This window comes from Petaurus breviceps, unplaced genomic scaffold (genome assembly GCF_028583685.1).
Source record: "Petaurus breviceps papuanus isolate PSGF00001 unplaced genomic scaffold, PetGlider_PUasm1.0 99, whole genome shotgun sequence".
In the NCBI taxonomy this organism is placed as follows: Eukaryota; Metazoa; Chordata; class Mammalia; order Diprotodontia; family Petauridae; genus Petaurus; species Petaurus breviceps.
The window spans coordinates 23,402,378-23,424,197 of record NW_027187465.1 but is presented as its reverse complement, the minus strand read 5'-3'; the positions used below and the strand labels follow the sequence as shown (position 1 = coordinate 23,424,197).

General features: G+C 47.3%; 1 protein-coding gene across 5 annotated transcripts in view; it reads left to right on the top strand.

Moving 5' to 3' along the window:
- CAMKK2 (calcium/calmodulin dependent protein kinase kinase 2) overlaps window positions 1-21,820 on the top strand; it is a 63,821-nt gene that overhangs the window by 12,895 nt on the left and 29,106 nt on the right. For all 5 annotated transcript variants that reach the window (XM_069081835.1, XM_069081833.1, XM_069081834.1 and 2 more), the window contains exons 2-7: window positions 8,769-9,293; window positions 15,363-15,410; window positions 16,703-16,756; window positions 17,775-17,826; window positions 19,149-19,282; window positions 20,898-20,934. In XM_069081835.1, the coding sequence (XP_068937936.1) occupies window positions 8,826-9,293; window positions 15,363-15,410; window positions 16,703-16,756; window positions 17,775-17,826; window positions 19,149-19,282; window positions 20,898-20,934 (793 nt within the window). In that variant the 5' untranslated portion in view covers window positions 8,769-8,825. The remainder of the gene's footprint in view (window positions 1-8,768; window positions 9,294-15,362; window positions 15,411-16,702; window positions 16,757-17,774; window positions 17,827-19,148; window positions 19,283-20,897; window positions 20,935-21,820) is intronic.

Genomic DNA, 21,820 nt, shown 5'->3' with positions numbered 1-21,820 from the left:
CTTTTTCTACTGTATTTTGCTGCCTGCCTATTGTATACAAATTTTCTCATGTTTCTCTGAATTCATCATATGCATCGTTTCTTAATAGTGTAGCTTACCTGGGCATGGTACCCATACTCCACTTCTCTTTCTCTGGGCTGGTTCATTCACCCTCAACCAGAACCCACACTGAAAGGTACGGAGATAACCATGTGTGCCGTCACTTAGGCACGACACAACTTTCAGGGTCCTAGGGATAGCACTGGTGTAAGGAGATTATTCTTCTATTACTTGATGCTATAGCTCCTGAGCCCCTACTGGTGTGCTTCCCATCTATACATAATCAGTCCCAACGACATTATTGACTCTTAAACATGAAACATTTGCTAAGGAGGCAAAAACAAGAATAATATTTACTCATTAAAAGGTGAAATGAGTCATATATACTCTTATGCCAGTGAACACAATGACTGTGACAGGGAAGTGGGCACACACTTACAGGAACATAGTAACGAGATCCATGAAATGGGAAACCCACTTATGACTAGACCGAGCTCTGAAGTGAACATTCTGTACCTCTCTGCTAGAACTTTTTCTTTTGCTCCTGATAGCTTTTCTGCCACTTTTGGGCTGCTGAAGCAGGGTCAAGCTCTTTTGGCACATAGCTGTCCATGGTAGGGCACTGAGAAAGTGTTACTCTCTTTTAGCAAAATTTATTGGCACTATATTCTTTCAGTGAAAAGCAGTTTCCTTAAGTCTGGAATCTGCCTAGAAGTAATAAGGAGTTTTCTGAGCAGGGGAATGATAACGGTGAGAGCCATACTTCAGGAATATCACTTTAGCATCTCTGTGGCACGTTATTTCCTTCCATTCAATAAGTAGGTTACATGATTTGAGGACCTAGTACTGTGCTAATACTATTTGGGGAGGAGAAAGGAGAAGGGAACAAGCCTTATTAAGTGCCTACTATGTGCTGGACACTTTACCAATATTTACTCATTTGATCCTCACAACCTTAAGATACAGATGCTGTTATTATCTCTATTTTACAATTGAGGAAACAGACAGAGAGAGGTTAAGTAACTCAGGGCCACCCAGTAAGTGTCTGAGGTTTGATTTGAATGCACATCTTCTTGATGTCAGAGCAAGCACTCTATCCAATGTGCCATCTAGCAGTCAAAAATAATAGCTGCTAGATTTAAGAAAAATCTGGAAAGACTTATATGAACTGATGCTGAGTAAAGTGAGTAGAACATTGTACACAGTAACAGCAATGTTGTGTGATGATCACGTTTGATAAACTTAATGCTTCTTAGTCATGTGGTGATGGAAGACAGTTCCAAAAGGCTCATGATGGAAAAATGCTGTCCATATCCTGAGAAAGAACTATGGAGTCTGAATGAAGATCAAAGCATACTATTTTGTCTCTCTCTCTTTTTTTTCTAATGACTTTTCCCTTTTGTTCTGATCCTTCTTTCACAACATGACTAATATGAAAATATGTTTAATATATGTTTAATACATGATTGTATGTGTACAACCTATATCAGATTGCTTGCTATCTTGGGGAGGGAGAAAAAAATTTGGAACTCAAAATCTTATAAAAATGAATATTGAAAACTATATTTACATGTAATTGGAAAAAAAATACCATTAAGTGGGAAAAAATAAAATAAAACTGCCTTGCAATAATAGTTGCCAGCATAGAGAATGGACAGAAGTTTGTACCATGTAACTGCCAAATTGATATCACAGAAACCCAGGCCTGACTATAGCCCACTACTTCTCAAGAAGCCCCAGTGACTCTCTCTTGTCTCCAGGATGAAATATAACCCTCTCTATTTGGCATTTGGAAGCCCTTCAAAGTCTGGCTTCATCTTTGGCAGTATGGAGGATGGATTGGAGAGGGAAGAGACCAAAGGCAGGGAGGCCAAGGAGGAAGCCACTGTAGTAGTCTGGTGATGAGAACCTGAAGTAGGGTGAGAGTGGTGTGAATGAAGAGAAAAGAGATGTTGTGAAGGTGGAAATGACAAGGATTGGCAACTGATTGGATGAGAGAGCTGATGGAAAAGGAAAGTCAGGGATGCCTCTGAGGCTACAAATCTGGGTGATTACAAGAGTCGCGGTGCCTTTGACAGAAATAAGAGTCTAGAGGATGAAAGATTTTGGGTGAGATATGAGTTCCATTTTGGATACTGAGTTGAAGGTGTTCAAGGCAATCCAGGTGGCAATCTATGGTAAGCAGTGGGTGATAGGATTCTTAGAGTTCAGGAGAGAGATTAGGGCTTTGAGAGTGTTCTTCATAGAAGTGATCACTGAACTCTTGGGTATTGATGAGATGACCAGGAGAGAGGATAGATTGTAGGCTAAGGAGTGATGATTCCTCAGAGGAGCTTGAGAAAGAGAAAGAAGAAAATTCAAAGAGGAGTCACAGGAGCCTTCTGAGGAGACAATGTTTAGGAGGAAGGAGTAGCGGACAGGGTCAGAGGCTGCAGAGAAGTCAAATAGAATGAGGACCAAGAAAAAGCCCCTGACCTTCCCATTTAAGAGACATTGGGGAGCAGTTTCAGTGGATGGGGGAGGACAAATTGAAAGTGATTGAATAATTTTGCCATTTTTTCTTTTTTTTTTCCCCTGTAATGGGTGGATCAATTAAGAGTTTTTCCCCCAGGTGAACCAGTTTCTCCACCAACATTGAATCACTCCATCTTTTATCATCCTTGCTAATTTGATGGGTGTGAGTTCACATCTCAGAGCTGTTTTAATTTTCATTTCTCTTATGATTAAAGAGTTAGAGCCCTTTTATTTAGGGGATAGTTGATAGTTTACAATTCTTCCTTAGAGAACTATTTGCTCCTGTCTTTTGGCCACCTATTTATTTTGGAGAGCTCCTGATATCTTCAAGGTAGGGACTAGAAGGGGGCACAATTATCAGACTGAAAAAAATCTTCCCCTGAGAGCTCCCCCCTGGAGAGGTGGTTGAAAGTAAAACTGTGAAACCCTATTCTTGAGGCCAGCCTGGCAGGTCGGGTATCACGGGATTTCAGAGCATGATAGTGCCACTAGACTGTGCCAAGATGCTAGAATTGAAGCCTTAACCCCTGATGTCCCAGCAGGCTGGAAGGCTGGGAGCCACCTCAATGCTATGACTGAAAGCTGGCTGGCTCTCTGTATTAGGTGACCCTCAGTCCATGACTTGAAATAGAAGCAATTAAGTTCAACTTAATCTAACAAACAGTTATCAAGTGTCCATGTGTGCTGAACATGGCACTGGCTGCTCAAAGTTCATGGTATTCAGGTTGGAAGGGACCTAAGGAACCATCTAGGCCAATCTGCTCATTTTACAGATGAGGAAACTGAGGCCCAGAGTGGCCAAGGTCACAAGAATGAAGGAGGAGCTTACCTCAAAGTCAGGATTCTACCAGGGAGCAGGGGATGGAGATGACGAATGTCTTTGCCAGCTTCTCCCCTTTTGGTCCTTTTGCTCTCCGGCTGGGCAAAGCTGATTTGCTGCTACCCATTGGGCTGATGAAGCAGAGTCAAGTGATACACAATAAATACATTCTCTCTCTTTATACACTACAAGCACAAACACAGAGGGTAGCTAAGTGGTACAGCAAATAGAGTGCTGATCCTGGAATCAGGAGAATCCAGCCTCAGACACTTACTAGCGGTGTGACCCTGGGTAAGTCACTTTACTCTATCTCACTTTCCTCATCTGTAAAATGGATTGGAGAAAGAAATAGCGAGCTTCTCCAGTATCTTTGCCCAAAAAAGCCCCAAATGGGGTCACGGAGAGTTGGACGTGACTGACGCATCTAGCCCAGCCCCCTGCCTGAGAAAAGAAGGCCCCTTATAAACATCCCCAATAAATGGTCATTCAGTCTCTGCTGGGGGTAAAAAACAGCAACAACAGGGGTGTCTAGGTGGCGCAGTGAGTAAAGCGCCGGCCCCGGAGTCAGGAGGCCCCGAGTTCGGTTCCAGACTTAACACCCACACAAAAAACTAGCTGTGTAACCTTGGGCGAGTTACTTAACCCCAACTGCCCTTCAAAAGGCAAAAAACAACAACAGCAAACCTGAAATTTTATTCATGCTGTTTCACATCATAGTCATTTCTTTTTTTTTTTCTTGGAGAGGCAATTGAGGTTAAGTGACTTGCCCAGGGTCACACAGCTAGTAAGTGTCTGAGGTTGGATTTGAACTCACAACCTCCTCACTTAAGTTCTGATGCTCTATCCTCTGGTTATGTAGCTGCCCCCTCCTTATCCTCCTCAACAACAGCACTATACAGATATAGATATATATGGAGAAAGAGAGAGACAGAGAGACACAGAAAGACAGAGACAGACAGACAGACAAACATCTATGAGATATATAGTTGGTATAGGGAACTAACAATGACCCCAGTGGAGACTGCTAGAGGGAGGAAATTCTTTCTCCCACCTGTAATGTATAGTCTCAGTGAGTTACCTGGAATATAGCAAAGTTAAGTGACTCATCTTCTGTCACACAGCTTTCCTGACTCTGGGGCTGACTCCTTCCATACCACCTCTAATACATAAGGTTCCTACTAAGTAATTTCAAGGTGGGTAGAGCACCAGCAGCTGGGGCATCAGAATAGGTGTCCTCTAAGAGATGGTACTTAGAAGGCAGTGGAAGTGAGGAGGGAGGGCATTCCTGGCATGGGGTATGGCATGTGCAAAGATACTGAGGTGGGAGATGGATGTCAGCCAGCACAAACAGCTTGTAGGCTGCTTTGGTTGGAATATGGAATGTGTGAAGGGGGATAGGGAAGGGACTGGATCTGAGATTTCATTTAGAAAGGTCTCCCCAGCGAGGAAGCTCCTCCCTATGCAGATCAGCACCTTCTCGGCCACTTATCATCTTAGAAACTTACACATTGTCCCAGCACATATGTATCACCATCTGAACTTGACCCCAGGCTTTGAATTTCTCTGCCCACTGCACCATACTACCTCCCATGTGAGAGGGGCCAGGGTGAAATCAGCCTGGGAAGCTCCCATTCTAAGGGGAGACAATGCCTATAGGAGTTTCAGATGGAAAGGGTTTCGTGGTCCTTGGGGTGCAGGGATGAAGCAGATGGTGGCCCCTCTTCCCTGATGCACCTGATTTTCACTGACGGAATCACATATTTCCTGATGTTGAACCTCTGGAGAGTGCCAAGGACTTTGGCACAAGAACCTTCTTTCCTAGGTCTTCAGTAGCTGTGGCTGTAGGATTTAAAGGAACAGTGTCCAGGCTGCGTTTCACAGGGGAGCTGCTTCCCAGGATGATGGACAAGGACACTGGGCTGGTTGCATTGCCTTTCCCAAGGCTCTTAGGTTCAGAGATTAGGCTCCAAGGGGAGACAGCAGTCAAGGTGGTGGTTTGAACTGGCATGTGCTGCATCCTGTCTGTGCCCCCAGGGTAGCTGGCTATTGGAGTTAGGCTGGCTTGCCTGATCTGTGGGTGGTAGTTGGTAGGGCTGGCAACCCCTTCTCTGCAGGAATTGCTTCCCCAGACGATGGTTGTTAGAGCAGGGCTGGTAGTTTGGGAGCAGGGGGGACATGGCTATTCGTAAGGCTCTTGGGTTCAAGGTCCTGGGCTGTCTCCACCAGGGAGTGATGGTCAGACCTGTGCTTTAGGGATACCAGCTGGGCAGCTTCCCCACCCACCTGGTGGGAACAGCCTCCCCCATGAGGGCTGCCTTAACTGGAATTTTCTGCTAGAGTCTTTGTTGTAAGGGTTCCAAGGCCTGTTTGGGACACCATGTTCTCGCCTGGGTCTCAAGGACAAGATGACCTCACCTCGCTAGGAGTGGCCCTCAGCCCTCTGGGGATGGATGTTTGCCTTGGATAGATGCCTTGAGAAGAAGATATAGCAAACTGAGTATTGGATCCGGCGGCCACAGGGGACCTCTGAGAACCACAATTCTTTATCCAATCACAGACTCTCAGAAACAGAAAGGGCCTTGGTGGCCATCTAGCCCAGCCCCCTACCTGAAAAAAGAATCCCCCTTATAAACATCCCCAATAAATGGCCATTCAGTCTCTGCTGGGGGTGGGGTTAAGTGACTTGCCCAGGGTCATACAGCTAGTAAGTGTCTGAGGTTGCATTTGAACTCACATTCTCCTCACTTGAGGGCTGGTGCTCTGATCTCTGGTCACCTAGCTGCCCCTGTAGTCATTTCTAAATAGCATCCTGGACCTGGGAGAGATCTGGGAGGTCATCTGATCAATCCCCCCGCCCAGTTTTAGAGATGAGGAAACAGAAAGGTCAAGTAACTTGTCTAAGGTCACATAGATAAGTGTATGCCTGAGTCAGGATTTGAACCCAGGTCTGACTGATGCCATGACCAGTGCTGTATCCATTGTGTCACACACACTGCTGCTCGCAAATGTTCTGGTTCTACACCCTTCCCTCTGCAGTCAATATAACAATAAACACGTATTTGTGCTTCCCGTGGGCCAAGCCCCATACCAGTTCCTGTGAGTTTTCCCATATTTCTTTGAATTCCTCATTTCTGCTGTTTCTTACAGTGCAGTGATGATGCATCCCATCCAGGGACCTCAGCCTGTCTGACCCTTCCCCAGGGCATCTCCCGGTCCCAAGACCCTTGCTGACAGCACTGCCAGGATACTTGGTTCTTGGGGATGGCTCTGGGGGAAGAACAAAGCTATTTTAAAATAGGAAGGAGTTGGACAGCTGACGGCCACAAGCCTGTGACGAGTGGCAGGCCTGGCAGGAGGAATTTTCCCCTAATCCCTTCCCTGCCCACTCTTGTGAGGCATCATTCTCTCTTGTGTAATTGGCTGAGGTGGGAGGTAGCTAGTTTCAAGGTCAGCAATTCCAGGGACAATTTCTATTTGGTTTCCTGGAAAAGGCACCAAGATTATTCCGTGACAAGAGTGTTGAGCCCATTGGGAAGGATTCCCAATTGGCGATTTTTAGAACTCCATCTGTACTATGACCAGGGCTCTGTCATGATCTGTTAATACTGGGGTAGTCCCCAGAATGGCACATTGGAAAAGGCATGGGATTGGGGTCAGAAGACCTGATGCCGAATTTCAATCCTCGGGCAAATCACTCAGTCTCTGTTTCCTCATCTGTAAAATGAGACTGGACTAGACGTCCATCAGCTCTAAATCTGTGAGCCTATGACATTCTCAGCCCTGGAAAGTACTTAAAAAGTAATTCTATCCAGCCTTCCACTCCTTCCTTCCTTCCTGTCCTCATCTGCCTCCTTGACAGCTGGCCATCCAGCCTTGACTAAATGTTTAACAACTGGCTCTCCAACAGGAAACACTTTTCAAAGGAATCTGCACTATTAATATTTTCTCCATGGCTTTCGTGAGTCCAGACAATCAGCAAAACAATGAATCCAGCTGAGATCTGTAAAGCATTTTAACATTTGCTAAGTACTTTATATCTCATTTGGTCCTCACAGCAACTGTGGGAGTGGTTTTTTGATAATTTTATCTCCATTTTACAGAAGGAGAAACTGAGGCCAAAGGAGGTTAAGTAAATTGCCCAAGGTCACAGAGGTAGTAAGTGGCTAAGGTTAGATTTGAACTCAGGTCTTCCTGATTCCATGACTAGAGCACTATCCAATGTGCCAGCCTGCTGGTTCACTGTGAACCTACTATACCTCTTGGTGGGCATTTATTAAACACTCACTGTTTACCAGGCATTGTGCCAAGCATTGAGGATTCACTTAGGAGCAAACAAGACAAGTCTTTGTCCTCAAGGAGCTTCTATTCTAATGGGGGAGACAATAAGGGAAAGATGGCAGATTCGAGATACAGGGAGCAGATGGAAAGTTGGGACAGGGTATGGGGGAGGGGGGCAGAGGTGAGGGGGCAGGTTCATTCCTTTGATCCAGACCCAACTGCATGGGGCTCTCAGAGATACAGGACTCTCCCTTCCCTAGGAAGCAGAGGCCCCAGATGTCCTCGCCCTTGAGTGAAAATCAATAATCATTTCCCTGCTGGAGAGAAAAAAAATCTCCATTGATGGTCTCTGCAGTGATAGGTCAGGTTAGATTTCTTTTTCAAAAAGGCTGCAGCCCTGCTAGGCACAGACAGGGGAGGGAAATGGATGGGAGGCTCCAAGAAGTTTTCTCAGGCCTGTTTGAGAGCCTGAATGCTACTCTGAATGGTCAACTTCTGGTAGGAAGGGCCTGTGGCCCTCCTGGTGTCCTGTCTGCTGCTGAGCTGGGACATTCAATCTTTTCTCACCCCAGGTAGAAACTCCCTTCCTTCCTTCCTTCCTTCCTTCCTTCCTTCCTTCCTTCCTTCCTTCCTTCCTTCCTTCCTTCCTTCCTTCCTTCCTTCCTTCCTTCCTTCCTTCCTTCCTCACTCCCCTCCTTCCTTCCTTTCCCATTTTGGTAGCTGTGTGTGGGATGGATCACAGATGGGGCATGACATGGTCAAAGCATTGGTAAATTGTAAAGTCCCATTCAAACATCTGTCCTCAGTGCCCCCAAGACCCAACAGAATGTCATGCCCATAATTGGTGCTTAATAAATGAGCCAGAGAGGATCTTAGTCCAACCACCTCATTTTGCAGAGAAGGAAATTGAGGCCTAGAGATATTAAGTGACCTGCCCAAGGTCATGCAGGTAGTAAGTGATAGTTGTAACATTGGAATGTCCTTGAGCTGGAAGAACAAAATGCGCTTCTGGCTTCAAGTAAGATTGCGCCTCCAGCGTGAGGCACCACATTGAGATTTCCCAGCACCCTCTTTGTGTGTATGGTCGGGTGGTGCTAACAGTCCCTTCTCTCCCTAGGTCAGAGCTGTCAGATGGGAGAGCCCCAGCAGACTGGATGAAGCTGGTGTGGGCACCATGTCATCATGTGTCTCTAGCCAGCCTGCCCCCACCCCCTCAGAGAGGCCCACATCTCAGGATGAGAACCCCAAACCCTGCGAGGCCCTCCATGGCCTTTCATCCCTGAGCCTTCACCTGGGCAGCATGGAGTCCTTCATCGTGGTGACTGAGTGTGAGCCCGGCTGTGCCAGCGGGGCCCAGGGCCAGGGCCAGCCGGAGGAGCAGATGGAGCACGGTGGGGAAGAGGAGGTTCTCCAGGCACCTGCAGACCGCGGGCCCCAGGCCCGGCCCCACCTCTCTGGCCGCAAGCTGTCTCTGCAAGAGCGGTCCCAGGCCACCCCGTCCCCTGGAGGGAGCGGGAGTGTTAACGGCCGCTTTATCTACCCCTCTCTTCCTTACTCTCCTGTCAGCTCACCCCAGTCCTCCCCCCGGCTCCCCCGAAGGCCCACGGTGGAGTCTAGACACGTCTCTATCACCGGGATGCAGGTAAGTGGAGTGGTTGGGCATCCCTCATCTCTTGTGGGGTGTCTTCTCGTCCTTTTTCTGTGATGGTGGTTGAGGGGTGGGGTGGGTTGAGTTCTCATTAGAAGCTACCTCAGAGCAGGGATGGGGAACCTGCAGCCTCAGGGTCACAAGTGGCCCTCTAGGGCCTTTGACTGAATCCAAACTTTACAGAACAAATTCCCTTCATAAAAGGATTTGTTTGGTAAAACTTGGACTCAGTCAGAAAGTTGGACCCAAGGACCTAGAAGCCCTGCCCTCGAGTATACCCCCTGTGCCCATTTTATGGATGATGAAACTGGGGCAGAGAGGATAAATAACCTGTCTCAGACTCATACTGCTAGAAAGTGTCTGAGGCAAGATTTGAACCAGTCCTGAAGTTTCAGAGCGCTTTCCACTTTACCCATCAACTTGCTTCATTCCCATAACCCCTCTATACCAGAAGGGCTGGAAGAACCTTAGACTAATAATCATTGATTAAGCTCCTGCTATATGCAAAGCAATGTGCTAAGGCTGAGAGACACAAGGCCTGGGCCCTGCCCCTCAGGGGGCATAAATAAATTCCTGGAAGGCAAAGATTGCTTTTTGTTCTGTTTTTGTAGTCTAGCACCTAGATGGTGTGGTGCCAGGCACAAGAAGGTGCTTAATAAGTGCTCATTGGAAGGGCTTAGGTAAAATCCCAGTATAGGTTGTACTTTGGTTTTAGCTCACTGAAGCATTGATCATGTGTTAACTAATGGAGCTATGTCACATCTGAAGGAGAAAGATATTCTCTGCTAAAACAACAGCGGTTGCATTTGTGTCTGACTTTAAAGGTCAGGTGAGGAAGAAGGGAGGGCGTCCCAGGCATGGGGAAGAGTCTGAGTACCAGCAGGGTTCTGAGAGCCCAGCAAATGTCCATGGAATGTTCTAGTCATATTTGTGAAAGGAAGTTATTGAAGATGAGGCTGGGAGAGTGAGGGGGTCCTAGGTTATGGAGAAAAGAAGAGTTTGAACTTTCCTTGGTAGGAAAGCAGGAGCCACTGAAGATTCTTGAGCACTAGAGTGACATGGTCAGATCTGTTTGGAAGAATGATGGATTGAAAGAGGGAGAGTGGAGAAGTCTCGACACTAGATTGGTGGCAGTGGGGGCTGGTGGCTTTGAGAACAGAGATCCAGTGCAGATGGGAACCACATTGTAAAGGTGGGATCCATAGGTCCTAGATCAGAGAGGAGACAAAGATCCCTAGGTCATGAGCACGGGAGACTTCTTGAATGAGGACCGCGAGGCAGAGAAAGTTTGAAAAGAAAAGTAGGGACCCCATTGGATGCACATTGAATTTGAGATACTGGAGAGAAAAACAAATACCTCAAGATAATCTAGTCCAGACCCATTTTACAGGTGAGGGCCAGAGCAGTTAGGTTGGACCTTGCTTGAGGTCTCAGAGCTAGGAAGTGTCAGACCAGACATTCCAGCCCCAATTCTCTTACTCCAAATCCATTCGTTTTTCCTGTAACCCCATAATACTCTGCATGGAGGGGTTGGATGATTGCCCCTACAGTTTAATGAATTCCTCCTCCACTGTCCCCCTCCCCCCGACCTGACCTGAACTTCCTGGGTGTGTTTCCTTAAAGGCTGAACTTGGGGCTTTCACTGAATTCTGGGATTCCTTTGCTCAGCCCTGCAGGTTCCTGCCAGCATCTTTCCTGGGGTAGGCTATAGCTCCCCAGAATTAGGAAGCAATCCTGGGGCCCTTCCTTGGGGATGAGCTTTTCCAGATGGAGACAGAGGAGACCCAGAGAAGGGAAGGAAAGGGCCCCCAGGAGGAGAGCCAGAAGCAGGACCTGGGTCTCCTCACTCCCCAGTCCAGCATTCTTTTCACTAAAAGCTCTGGGTTCAGGCTAGTACAATGGAAAGCAGACCAGAAGCCTGAGGCCCTGGGTCCAAATCCCACCTCTGAGGCTTATTGCACACATGTAACCTTGGGCAAGTCATTTAAACCTCCCGGACCTGTTTCCACATCTCTAAAATGTTAGCTTGGACTAGGCAGTCCCTAAGGCCTTGTCTAGTCTAGGGTTCTGTTTTTGTTTTTCTGTTACTTCAGTTATGTGTGACTTTTTGTGACCCCATTTGGGGTTTTCTTGCCCAAGATACTGTAATGGTTTTCCATTTTCTTCTCCAGATCATTTTACAGATGAGGAAACTGAGGCAAACAGGATAAAGTGACTTGCCCAGGGTCACACAGCTAGGACGTGTCTGAGGCTAGATTTGAACTCAGATCTTCCTGACTCTAGGCCCCATATTCTAGCCACTGCGCCCTCTCTCTGTCAGGATCCTATGATTTGGACTCAAATTCTGGCTCTGCCTTTTACTACCCTAATGATGTTAGGCCTTAAGTTTCTCTGGGCCTGTTTTTCTCATCTCCAATATGGGGCTTGGGTTAGAAGGCCTGTCCAGGTCCTGTTCTGGATCTTCAGTCCTAATCAATACCTTACCAGGCACAGCAGTGATTCGGTGTGTTATCTGAGTATCAGCCTGGCCCAGGTCCATGTTGCTTTCTTGGGTGCGAGGTGAAACTCTTTCTCTGCTGTATGATTACTGATGGGCTACATTCTTTCTCATGGTGGTCAATAGTTTGCAGTTCTTCATTCCTGGAGAACAGTAATAATAGCTAACATGTATCTAATCCCTGTTATGCGCCAGGCACTTCGCTAAGGGCTTTGTAGCCATCTCAATTGATCCTCACAACAACCCTGGGAAGTAGGGGCTGCTATTGTCCCCATTTTACAGATGAAGAAACTGAGGTGGGCAGAGGTTAAGTGACTTGCCCAGGGTCACACAGCTAGGAAGTTTTTGAGGCTGTATTTGAACTCAGGTCCTCCTGACTCCAGGCCTAGAGCTCTGTGCACTGTGGTGCCCCATAACGGCTTGTTTTTTTCATATTCTTTGACATCACTTATCTATTGGGAATGAGTTTTGTTCTGATATATTTGTTAGTTGGCCATATATTCTGGATATCAGACCCTTGTCATTAATATTTGATACAAAGTTTTTCCCCAGTCTACTACTTGCTACTAATTCTAGTTGCATTAATTTTGTTTATGCAAAAGCGTTTCAGTTTCACACAATTAGACTTATCCATTTTATCTTGTAATTGCTTCTAGCACTTGTTTGATTATTAATAACAACAATACTAGTAGCTATATTGTTATACAATAATAATAATTGAATTTCCAGGTAATAACAATAGTAGTAATAGTACTTTAAGTTGAGGGCCCATTCCTTCCCTGCTCTGGGTCTCCTCTGTCTCCATCTAGAAAATCTCATCCCCAAGGAAGGGTCCCAGGATTGCTTAACCTAATTCTGGGGAGCTCTTGCCTACTCTAGAAAAGGTTCTGGCAGGAACCTGCAGGGCTGAGCCATGGAATTCCAGCATTCAGTGAAAACCCCCATGTTTAGCCTTCAAGAAAACACCCCCAGGAAATTCAGGTCAGGTTGGCAGAGGCAGGCAGAGGAGGAATTCATTAAGCTCTTTGTATACATTATCTCATTTGATCTACACAAAAGTTCTGGGAAGGAGGTACAATTATGTTTTAAAGGTCAGGAAACTGAGGCAGACAGGTCAAGAGTCTTGCTCAGGATCACTTAGCTAGAAGTAGCTCAAGACCAGTGTTCTGCCTTGTCATTTCACCTTGCTGCATTGCTCATCCTTGGGGCTTGTGGCATCTGTGGGATGTTTATCAGTGGACTAGCAACAAGACAGGGATTAGAGGCTGCTCACTTTAGGCTCTGCCCACAAAAGGGAGTGATCACCACAAGAACAGGGCTCAGCTTCCCTAATTATGTGGTGGGGAGGAAGTCCCTGCAGTTCCCCCTGGGCCGGGAGAGCCATGTGGATGGAAACCCAGGGAAGGAGACAGCCCTGGGCCATCTGGGGATCCCTCCTGGCTCACAAGGCCTGAAAAAAACCCAGGAGGATTCTGGGAGGCCCCACAGTCCCTCCCCCCCCCCCCCCAGGTGTCTGCTAATGAAGTCAGGTGAAAGGTCCCCAGGCCCTGTCCAGGCCCCAGCCTTCTTTTACTTCCTGGAGAGATGCTGGGAGGGGGAGTGAAACCTTCCTTCAGTCCTTACTCGGCTAAGTGTGGGAGGCCAAGATTTCCGGTACAGGCGGGGCCCTGCTTGACTCTGCAACCACTGAGGGAAGGCATACTGTTTTCCTGCCAAAAAGGAGTCTGGTCCTCTAAGAGAGGACCCCTTTTCAAATTAGCTTTTTAAAACCTTATTTTTAATGATAAATGATAGAGAATAGACTTGTGATTTCATTGGTTTAGGGACTTCCCAGGTGAGGAAACTCCCTCTCCTGATATAGGTTAGCATTTTCTTTGCAAATTTAATCCAATGAGTCAGTCAACAAACATTTATTAAGTGCTTACTATGTGCCAAGCATTGTGCTAAGTGCTAGGGGTACACATAAGTTATCCCTACCCTCAAGGAGCTCACAGTCTAATAGGGGGGACAATGGGCCAACAGCTATGTACTTATAAGATGTAAACAGAGTCTATGGGAAGTAAGGTCACAAGGAAATGGACTTGCCAAAGAAGAGATCTGAGTTGAGTCTGGCAGAAATCCAGGAAAGCCAGAAGGTCAAGATGAGAAAGGAGAGAATTCTAGGCATGAGACACAGCCAGGGCAAAGGCACAGAGGTGGGATATCTCTTTGGGGTGAGCAAGAACCAGCAAGAAGGCAGGTGTTACTGGATCGTTCGGGAAGGGGCCCAGTTGGGAAGGGTTTTTATTTTGGATCCTGAGGGTAATAGGGAGCCCCTGGGGTTTATTGAGTCAGATCTAGGGCACAGAGAGGTTGACTTTTCTAGGGTTCCACAGCTCCCATATGTTAGAGATGGGGCTTGAACCAGGCAGGCCATCCGGATCTGAGGCCAGCTCTTTATCCAGCAGCCACGCTGCTTCGCTTTTTAATTACATCTTTTGTTTTTACAACGCATTTTTGTTGTTTAGTCATTTTCAGTTTTGTCCAACCCTTCGTGATCCCATTTGGGGTTTTCTTGGCAGAGACACTGGACTCCAGCTCATTTTACAGAAGAGGAAACTGAGGCAAACAGGGTGAAGTGTCTTGTCCAGGGTCACACAGCTAGTGTCTGAGGCCACATTTGAACTTAGGTCTTCCTGACTCTGGGCCTGGTGCTCTATCCCCTGCACCACCCAGCTCCAATTTAGCAAGCATTTATTAAGCAATTGGTGTGTGCCTGGCACAGGTGCTGAGGAGACAGAGACGAGAATGAGACAGGGACACAGTGGAGGAGAATCTTGGCTTTGGAGTCAGGTGAATTGAGCTGGAATCCCGGCTGTGTGACTTCAGACATGCCACTCAACCTCTCTGTTCCTCAGCCCGACTCATTGGCTTCCAAGATCCCTTCCTGCTCTGGATCAGATTCTGGGACCCTCCAGATACTTTGGTTTTTTTTTTTTGAGGGGGGAAGGCAGGGCAGTTGGGGTTAAGTGACTTGCCCAAGGTCACATGGCTAATAAGTGTTACGTGTCTGAGGCTGGATTTGAACTCAGGTCCTCCTGACTCCAGTGCCAGTGCTCTATTCACTGCGCCACAGATACTTTATTCTACTGTGGGAAAATAGTGGGAGGTTGAACAGAGAATACCAAGAAATTGGGGGAATTGAGAAGACCCTCTTTTTGGGAGGTGGTGGCCAAGATTCCAAGAGATTAGACGTGAGAGAGGTGACCCATTCCAGGCATGGGGGACAGCCCAGTCAGGAGATGACAAATGCTAGGGCAGGCTTACCAGACTGACCATTGCTGACCTGGAGGCAGATGTCAAAGCGTTCTCTTAGCTGGGCAAAGGCTTGGAGGTGTGGTTCCCTTAGGGCCCCAACCATTTTCTGAGTGTCCAGGAGGCCTCTGGGACTAGCCAGAGATGCTTTTTTATTTTACTTTTATTTTTTCCCAGTTAATAATGATTTATTTTCTCTTCCCCTTGCTCTTACACCCCTTGACAGGGATGCCTCTGATGTTTTTCCCCTTGTCTTTCTCTCTCCACCACAGGATTGTGTACAGCTTAATCAGTATACTCTGAAAGATGAGATTGGGAAGGTAAATAGAAATAGGGGAGTGGGACCTTCAGGGTCTGGGCTGGGGCTGCTCGGGTACTGAAGGGGGGCCTGGGAGCGGGAGGGAGAGGAGGTGGCCTAGGGGAGGGGAGGATTCAGTTCACTTTGGTGCTGATGCTTTGGATGTGTTTCTTTGTTTCTTTAAAGAAAATTAAAGTTGTTTCTGGAAGAAAAAGTACTTCTTCAGGTCCCAAACCCTACTCTGCCCCATCCCGCCCCATTACAGTGGTCAAGACATTGTTCCCTTATGGTCACAGAATCTTTGAGCCAGAAGGAATCTTAGGGGGCGTCTAGCCCCATCTGGACTTGGGCAGAAATCTCTGCTGTAATGACCCAGACAAATGGTTGTTTGGCCTTTCCTTGAATACCTCCATTGAGATCAGCTAGCCCAACCCCTCTGTTTTGTACACAGGGAAACTGAGGCCCAGGAAGCAAGAGAGACTGGTTTAAGGTCACAGGAACTAGCAAGAGACAAAGAGAAAGAAATGTCCATTTCACAGTCACTGACTGGGAAACATGCTAGTGATGTCCAGGGAAGGGGGGCAGGAAAGTGGAGGAGAATTCGGTTGGTCCAGGTCAGCCCTGCCCCACCCTGAGAGGATTTGAGCACAGAGAGTTGTAGATTTATAGCTGGAAAGGACCTTAGAGGTTATTGAATCTAGCCCCTTGACTTTACAAATGAGGAAACTCAGACACAGAGGTTAAGTGACTTGCCTAGGGTAATCCAGCCAGTAAATGTCTGAGGTGGGATTTGCACCCAGGCCTTCCTGCCTCCCAAGTCTTGATTTCTCTACTGTGTCCTTCTGGTGCCTGGAGCATCACGTCCCCATAAGAAGGGCAGCCCATTACTTCACACAGAGGGAGCCAGATGGGTTCTTTTTGGTTGCCTTTAGTGAGAGTAGTACACAGTGTGTTTCTGGCTTTATGCTTGGTGCTGCAAAGATGACTGACACACAGGAAATTGTCACCATCTTGGGCCAACCTGCCACTTAGGGCCCTGGGACCTGGAAGTGCTTGGGGGTGGGTAGGATGGGCGTGAAAGGCTGCTTGGGCTCTGACCCCACAGGGTGGGTGGCAGTTGGAGAGGGGTCTGCAGTGGGGACGGGGGCGGCACCCGTGGCTATCCCAGGTCTTGGGGTGGGACTGTGGCAGGCTGCATCCAGACTAGGTGGTCCAGGGGAGCTCTTGGGGAATCCCCCTGGCCCTGGCCCAGAGGATGCTGGGAGGGAGGACTCTTGGGAGGGGAGTGTCACAGACATGCTCTTCTCCTTTCAGGGGTCCTATGGAGTGGTCAAGCTGGCTTACAATGAAGACGACAATACTTACTACGTGAGCACCCTACTTCCTGCCCCTGGGGGAGTACCTGTTCTGCAAGAGGGGAAACTTCTTCAGGGAAAAAACTGCCTTGTCCCCTGCACCCCACCTGCCTTGTAGTGTTCTCGATCCTTGTTTGGATTAAGCCTTTCCAACTCCCTCATTTTGCAGATGAGGAAACTGAGGTCCCGAGTGGTTGTAGCACCACAGATTCAGAGCAGAAAGGGACCCCAGGGGCCAAGGAGTCCATCCTCTCATTTTACAGATGGAGAAACTGAGGCCTGAGTGGGAGTGGTTGCCCCAAGTCAGCAGAGGGTAATAAGCAAATATCAGAACCAGGTTTGGAGGGGCCTATGAGGACAAATCCAACACCCTTTTCCATCAAACCACAGTGAGAGAGATGGAATCTAGGGTTTGCTATGGTGCTATCCAGTGACCTCAGAGTACTGGAAGCCCTTTGACCTTCTAGCTCTAAAGTGATGCTATAATAACTAATGATGATGATGATGATGATAGCAGCTGGCATTTACATGATACTTTAGGGTTTGCAAAATGCTTCCCATGTGTGATCCTAGGAGCCTGTAATGAAACCATCCCCATGTGTTCAGAAAGGGCTTTTGTTCTCATTTTTGCAAATGGGGAAACTGAGGCACAGTCAGGGGAAGGGGCTTACCAAAGTCACACAATGAATCATTGACAGAGCCAGGACCGTAACCCCCAGGGCTTCCAGCCCCCAAGTCCTAGACCTTTCCCTTAGACCACAATCCCTTTCAGTGGATGCACATTTTCCAATTGTCTTGACTCAAACCCTTTCCCTTGGCCCCTTTTTTTTGATAGGAAGTCCTGGCTTCCCACCATTCAGGGAGGATCTGTTCAAGAGTTGTTCTGTGCTCAGAGCAGTGACTTGAGGCCATGGGAGCCTGGGGAAGGCTGGGCTTCAGCATGAGGGTTCCTGACTAGATGCAGAATCCACCTCCCCTGTTGGGATGACTTGTCAACAGTAACTTGGGACCTTGGGAATTTTCTCTTCCAGGCCATGAAGGTGCTTTCCAAAAAGAAGCTGGTACGGCAGGCTGGCTTCCCCCGTGAGTGGATGGGTTTGGGATGAGGGATTTAAACAGTGCAAGGAAGGGCTGCTTTGGGAGTGTGGGCAGGGTGTCCCATGGCAGAAGATTTCAGTCTGTCTAGGTTAAAGATTGGGGCAGCTGAGGGGACTGGAAAGGAGATGTGCTTTCAAGCTTGGCCTCTTAGTTCTGGCTGCCTTGTCCCTTCCCTTGGCCTCCCTTCTATCCCTCCTCCTCTGGCCTCCACCTCCTCCATTCTCCCTTTGGCCTCTATACTCCCCCCTCCCCTTGGCTCCCATCTCCTCCATTTTCCCCTTGACCTCTATATTCCTTCTTCTCCTTGGCTTCCCTTCTAACCCTTACCCATTAGCTACCTCCTTCCTTCTCGTCTTGGCTTCCACACCCCAACCCTCACCTCCCCATCTACTCCTGGAAGAAGTGCAGAAGGAGAAACAAATGACAATCTTGTTACCATCTACTTAAAAGAGACAATACTGAACACAACAGGTTCTAGATGCAATCATCTCATTTGTCCTTGTATGTTGCAATGTACATTTGCTCATTATTGTTCGTAAGCAAAAGAAAATTGAAAAAACATCCAAGGAAAGGAAAGTTTTCTTTTCCCCTCCTTCTCCCCAGTGTGGTAATAGCTGAGTAATACAGAGTATATGGAAGACCTGCTGGTCTCATGTAGCCCACGATCACCTCAGCTTTCTCGGCCGCCATTTTGGACTTGCAGCCCACTAAAATCTCCAGGCGTTTTTCAGATAAATGGCTATCTGTCTCCCTCCTCTCCCATCCCTCCTTTTTCTCCTCATTTAGGTGATTTATTTTTTATCCAATTGTGAATCCTTCCATTTATCTCTACTCAGTTTCATTTTCTTAGATTTGGGCCAGTGGTCTAGCCTGGCCCAGGTCATCCAGTGCTCCAACAAGAAGAGGCATTTATGTTGGCCCTTGAGACCTGGATGGGGTATCAGCAGGCCAAGATCGGGTGGGGAGGTATTCCATGTATAAAGAATAACTTGAGAAAGGCAGAGACAGGAAAGACTACAAACCATAGGTAATAAATAGTCCAGTTGGGTTGGAATGTACACTGAATAAATGGGAATAATGTGAAATTAGGCCCTGAAGGTTTATTAGGCCCCAGGTTGTACCTTAAATTCCAAGATCATGAGCTTGATCTCCACTGGATAGGCAGCAGGGAGTTAGTGAAGGTGTTTGAGCAGTGGAGAGATTTCAGTATCACAGGTTCCTATGGCCAGAGCTTTTCTGGCATGACTGACTCTTCCTCCAACTGTATGGGGTCCTCACAGTGTGGTGTGTTTGTTCTTCCCTCTCAGGCCGTCCCCCACCCCGTGGCACTAAACCCGCCTCGGAAGGCTGCATCCAGCCCAAGGGCCCCATTGAACAGGTCTACCAAGAGATTGCTATTCTCAAAAAGCTGGACCATCCCAATGTGGTGAAGCTGGTGGAGGTGAGAGTCCAGAGAGGTGGGAGGTCAAGGGTGAGGGCTGAGCATCCTTGAGATTAAGCAGCCTGTGTGGTAGAGACAGAAAGACAGGAGAGCTGGTTTAGGAGACCTGGAGAGTATTGCATGGGCTGGAATCTGAGCTTTTCCCCAAGTATAGGACTTACCTGTTTGCTGATGGGCAGATGAAAAATGGGAAATTTCCTTAAAAAAGTAAATTTTTATTGCTACCTTTATTTATATATTACCTACATTTGTCAGCATATCCCTCCCATCACCCTTCCCTTATAACAAAGAATGGAAAAAAAGTGTGTTATAGAAACTAATGTATCAATAAAGGTCAGACATTATATGCACTATCTCATATGCATAGTTCCCCATCTCTGCAAAGAAGGTGGAAGGAGGTGGGGACAAAGCACTTTGTATAGGCCTATTAATTAATCCTGCAGATGGGAATTTGTCTTCTCTAATAATAATGTGGGACAACTAGGTGGTTCAGTGAATAGAGTCAGGAAGACCTGAGTTCAAATCTGGCTTCAGACACTAGCTGTGTGACCCTGGGCAAGTCACTTAAAACTGTTTGCCTCAGTTTCCTCATCTGTAAAATGAGCTGGAGAAGGAAATGGCAAACCATTACAGTATCTTGGCCAAGAAAACCCCAAATGGGGTCATGGAGTGTCAGACACGACTGAAGTGACTCTATAACAGTAACAACAATAAATGCAGTAAACAAGATAGAAAAGCCCAGGAGATGTTACTCTCTGACCTTGGAACTGGAACTTGATGCATCTGTTGAGAGGCAGCATGGTGTAGTGGACAGAACACGTGCCTTGGAATTAGGGAGAATTGAGTTTGAATCCTGCCTCAGACATTTTTCTAGCTGTGTGACCTTGGGCAAGTCCCTCGACCTCTCGAGGCCTTAGTTCTTTAAAATGGGAAGACCTCTGGGTCCTTTCCAGGTCTAAATCTATTATCTGATGAGCCTGTGGAAGAGGCATCAAAAGTTGTTTTCACTGGGGCAGTGCCTTGCTGACCTTTCACCTGGAAATTGGTCCACTTGGGTACAGGAGGTGAGGCCAGGTGACCCCTCTGGGCCCTGCTTAGCTTCTTTTTAGAGCTGAAATTGCCCAGTTCATCAGTATTGTAAACTCCCCTCCCTGCATCTAAGGCTAAGTAGGTAAGTCCTAGGGAGGTTCCTGGGATACAGAGAGATTAAGGGACTTGCCTGGAGATTGCACAGCCAGTATATGTTAGTGGAAGTATTTGAACCCAGGTCATACTGACTCCAAATAGTTATTTCCACTCCATATCATTGCATATCCTTGAAAAATCTTCATAAACACAGGTGGGGAAGGTGTGTGGGGAGAGGAAAGCAGAATTTGTGAGGATTTATGTGGTTGTTTCAGAAGTCTAGCTGGCCACACTGGACCATGGGAGTGAGTTTTTAGTTCCCAAGCCTTGGGCCTTCTCCCCACATCTTTGTCTTCATTTTGGGGAGGAACGGAGGGTGTAGCAGACCTGTCTCTACCACACAGGCTGGAAGGATATTGATGTTATACCTTCCCATCCTTTCCATCCTCTTCTCTCCTAACCTCTCTTGTGTTTGTGTCTTTCTTGACAGGTCCTGGATGACCCAAATGAGGACCATCTGTACATGGGTAAGAAAGTCAACTATCCCTTCCGCTGCCCCCATCTCGTGCCTGCCAAAGCTCCCGTGGCCCTTCCTTCCTACTCGCTGAGCTGCCCCTTCACTTGTCATAATAGCACTTGAAGTTTGGCTAGGCACTTTACACCCATCATCTCATTTGAGTCTTACAACAACCTGGTGTGAAGTAGGACTTATTATAATACCCATTTTACAGATGAGCAAACTGAGATATACAGCAATTAACTAAATGACTTATTCATAGTCATATTGCTAGAGTGAGTCTCTGGGGCAGAATTCGAATCTAGGTCTTCCTGATTGCAGGTGGGCAGCTTGGGGGAGTTGAAAGAACTCTGGCACAGAGGTTAGGCCAGGGAGGACTTGGACCTGTGATTTCTTTGGTACAGGGAACTCCTAGGTTAGGAAACTCCCTCCATCAGTGCAGGTCAGTTCGTTCCTTGCAACTTATGGTCTTTGAGAATTGTTCCCTGGGACACCGAGGAGTTAAGTGACTTGTGAAGTCACACAGCCAGAATGTGTCACAAGTAGGAACTGGGCTCAGGTCTTCCTGGTTTTGAGGCCAGCTCTCTCTCTAGTAGGCCTCTCATAGAATCAGAGGACCTGGGTTCAAAACCTGCCTCTGACACTGCCTGTGGGACCTTGGGCAATCTCTGGGCCTCAGTTTCCTCATCTGCAATATAATAATAATAGCTATGTTACAAAGATTGTTTGATCCTCACCCACCATTTTACAGATGAGGAAACCGAGGTAGGCTACAGATAAATGATTTGCCCAGGGTTATACAGCTCTGTCTGTCTAGATACATGTAACTTTATCTATGTCTGTCTGTCTAGATATATGTAGTTATCTCTTTCTCTCCCCCTCTCTTCCCCTCCCCC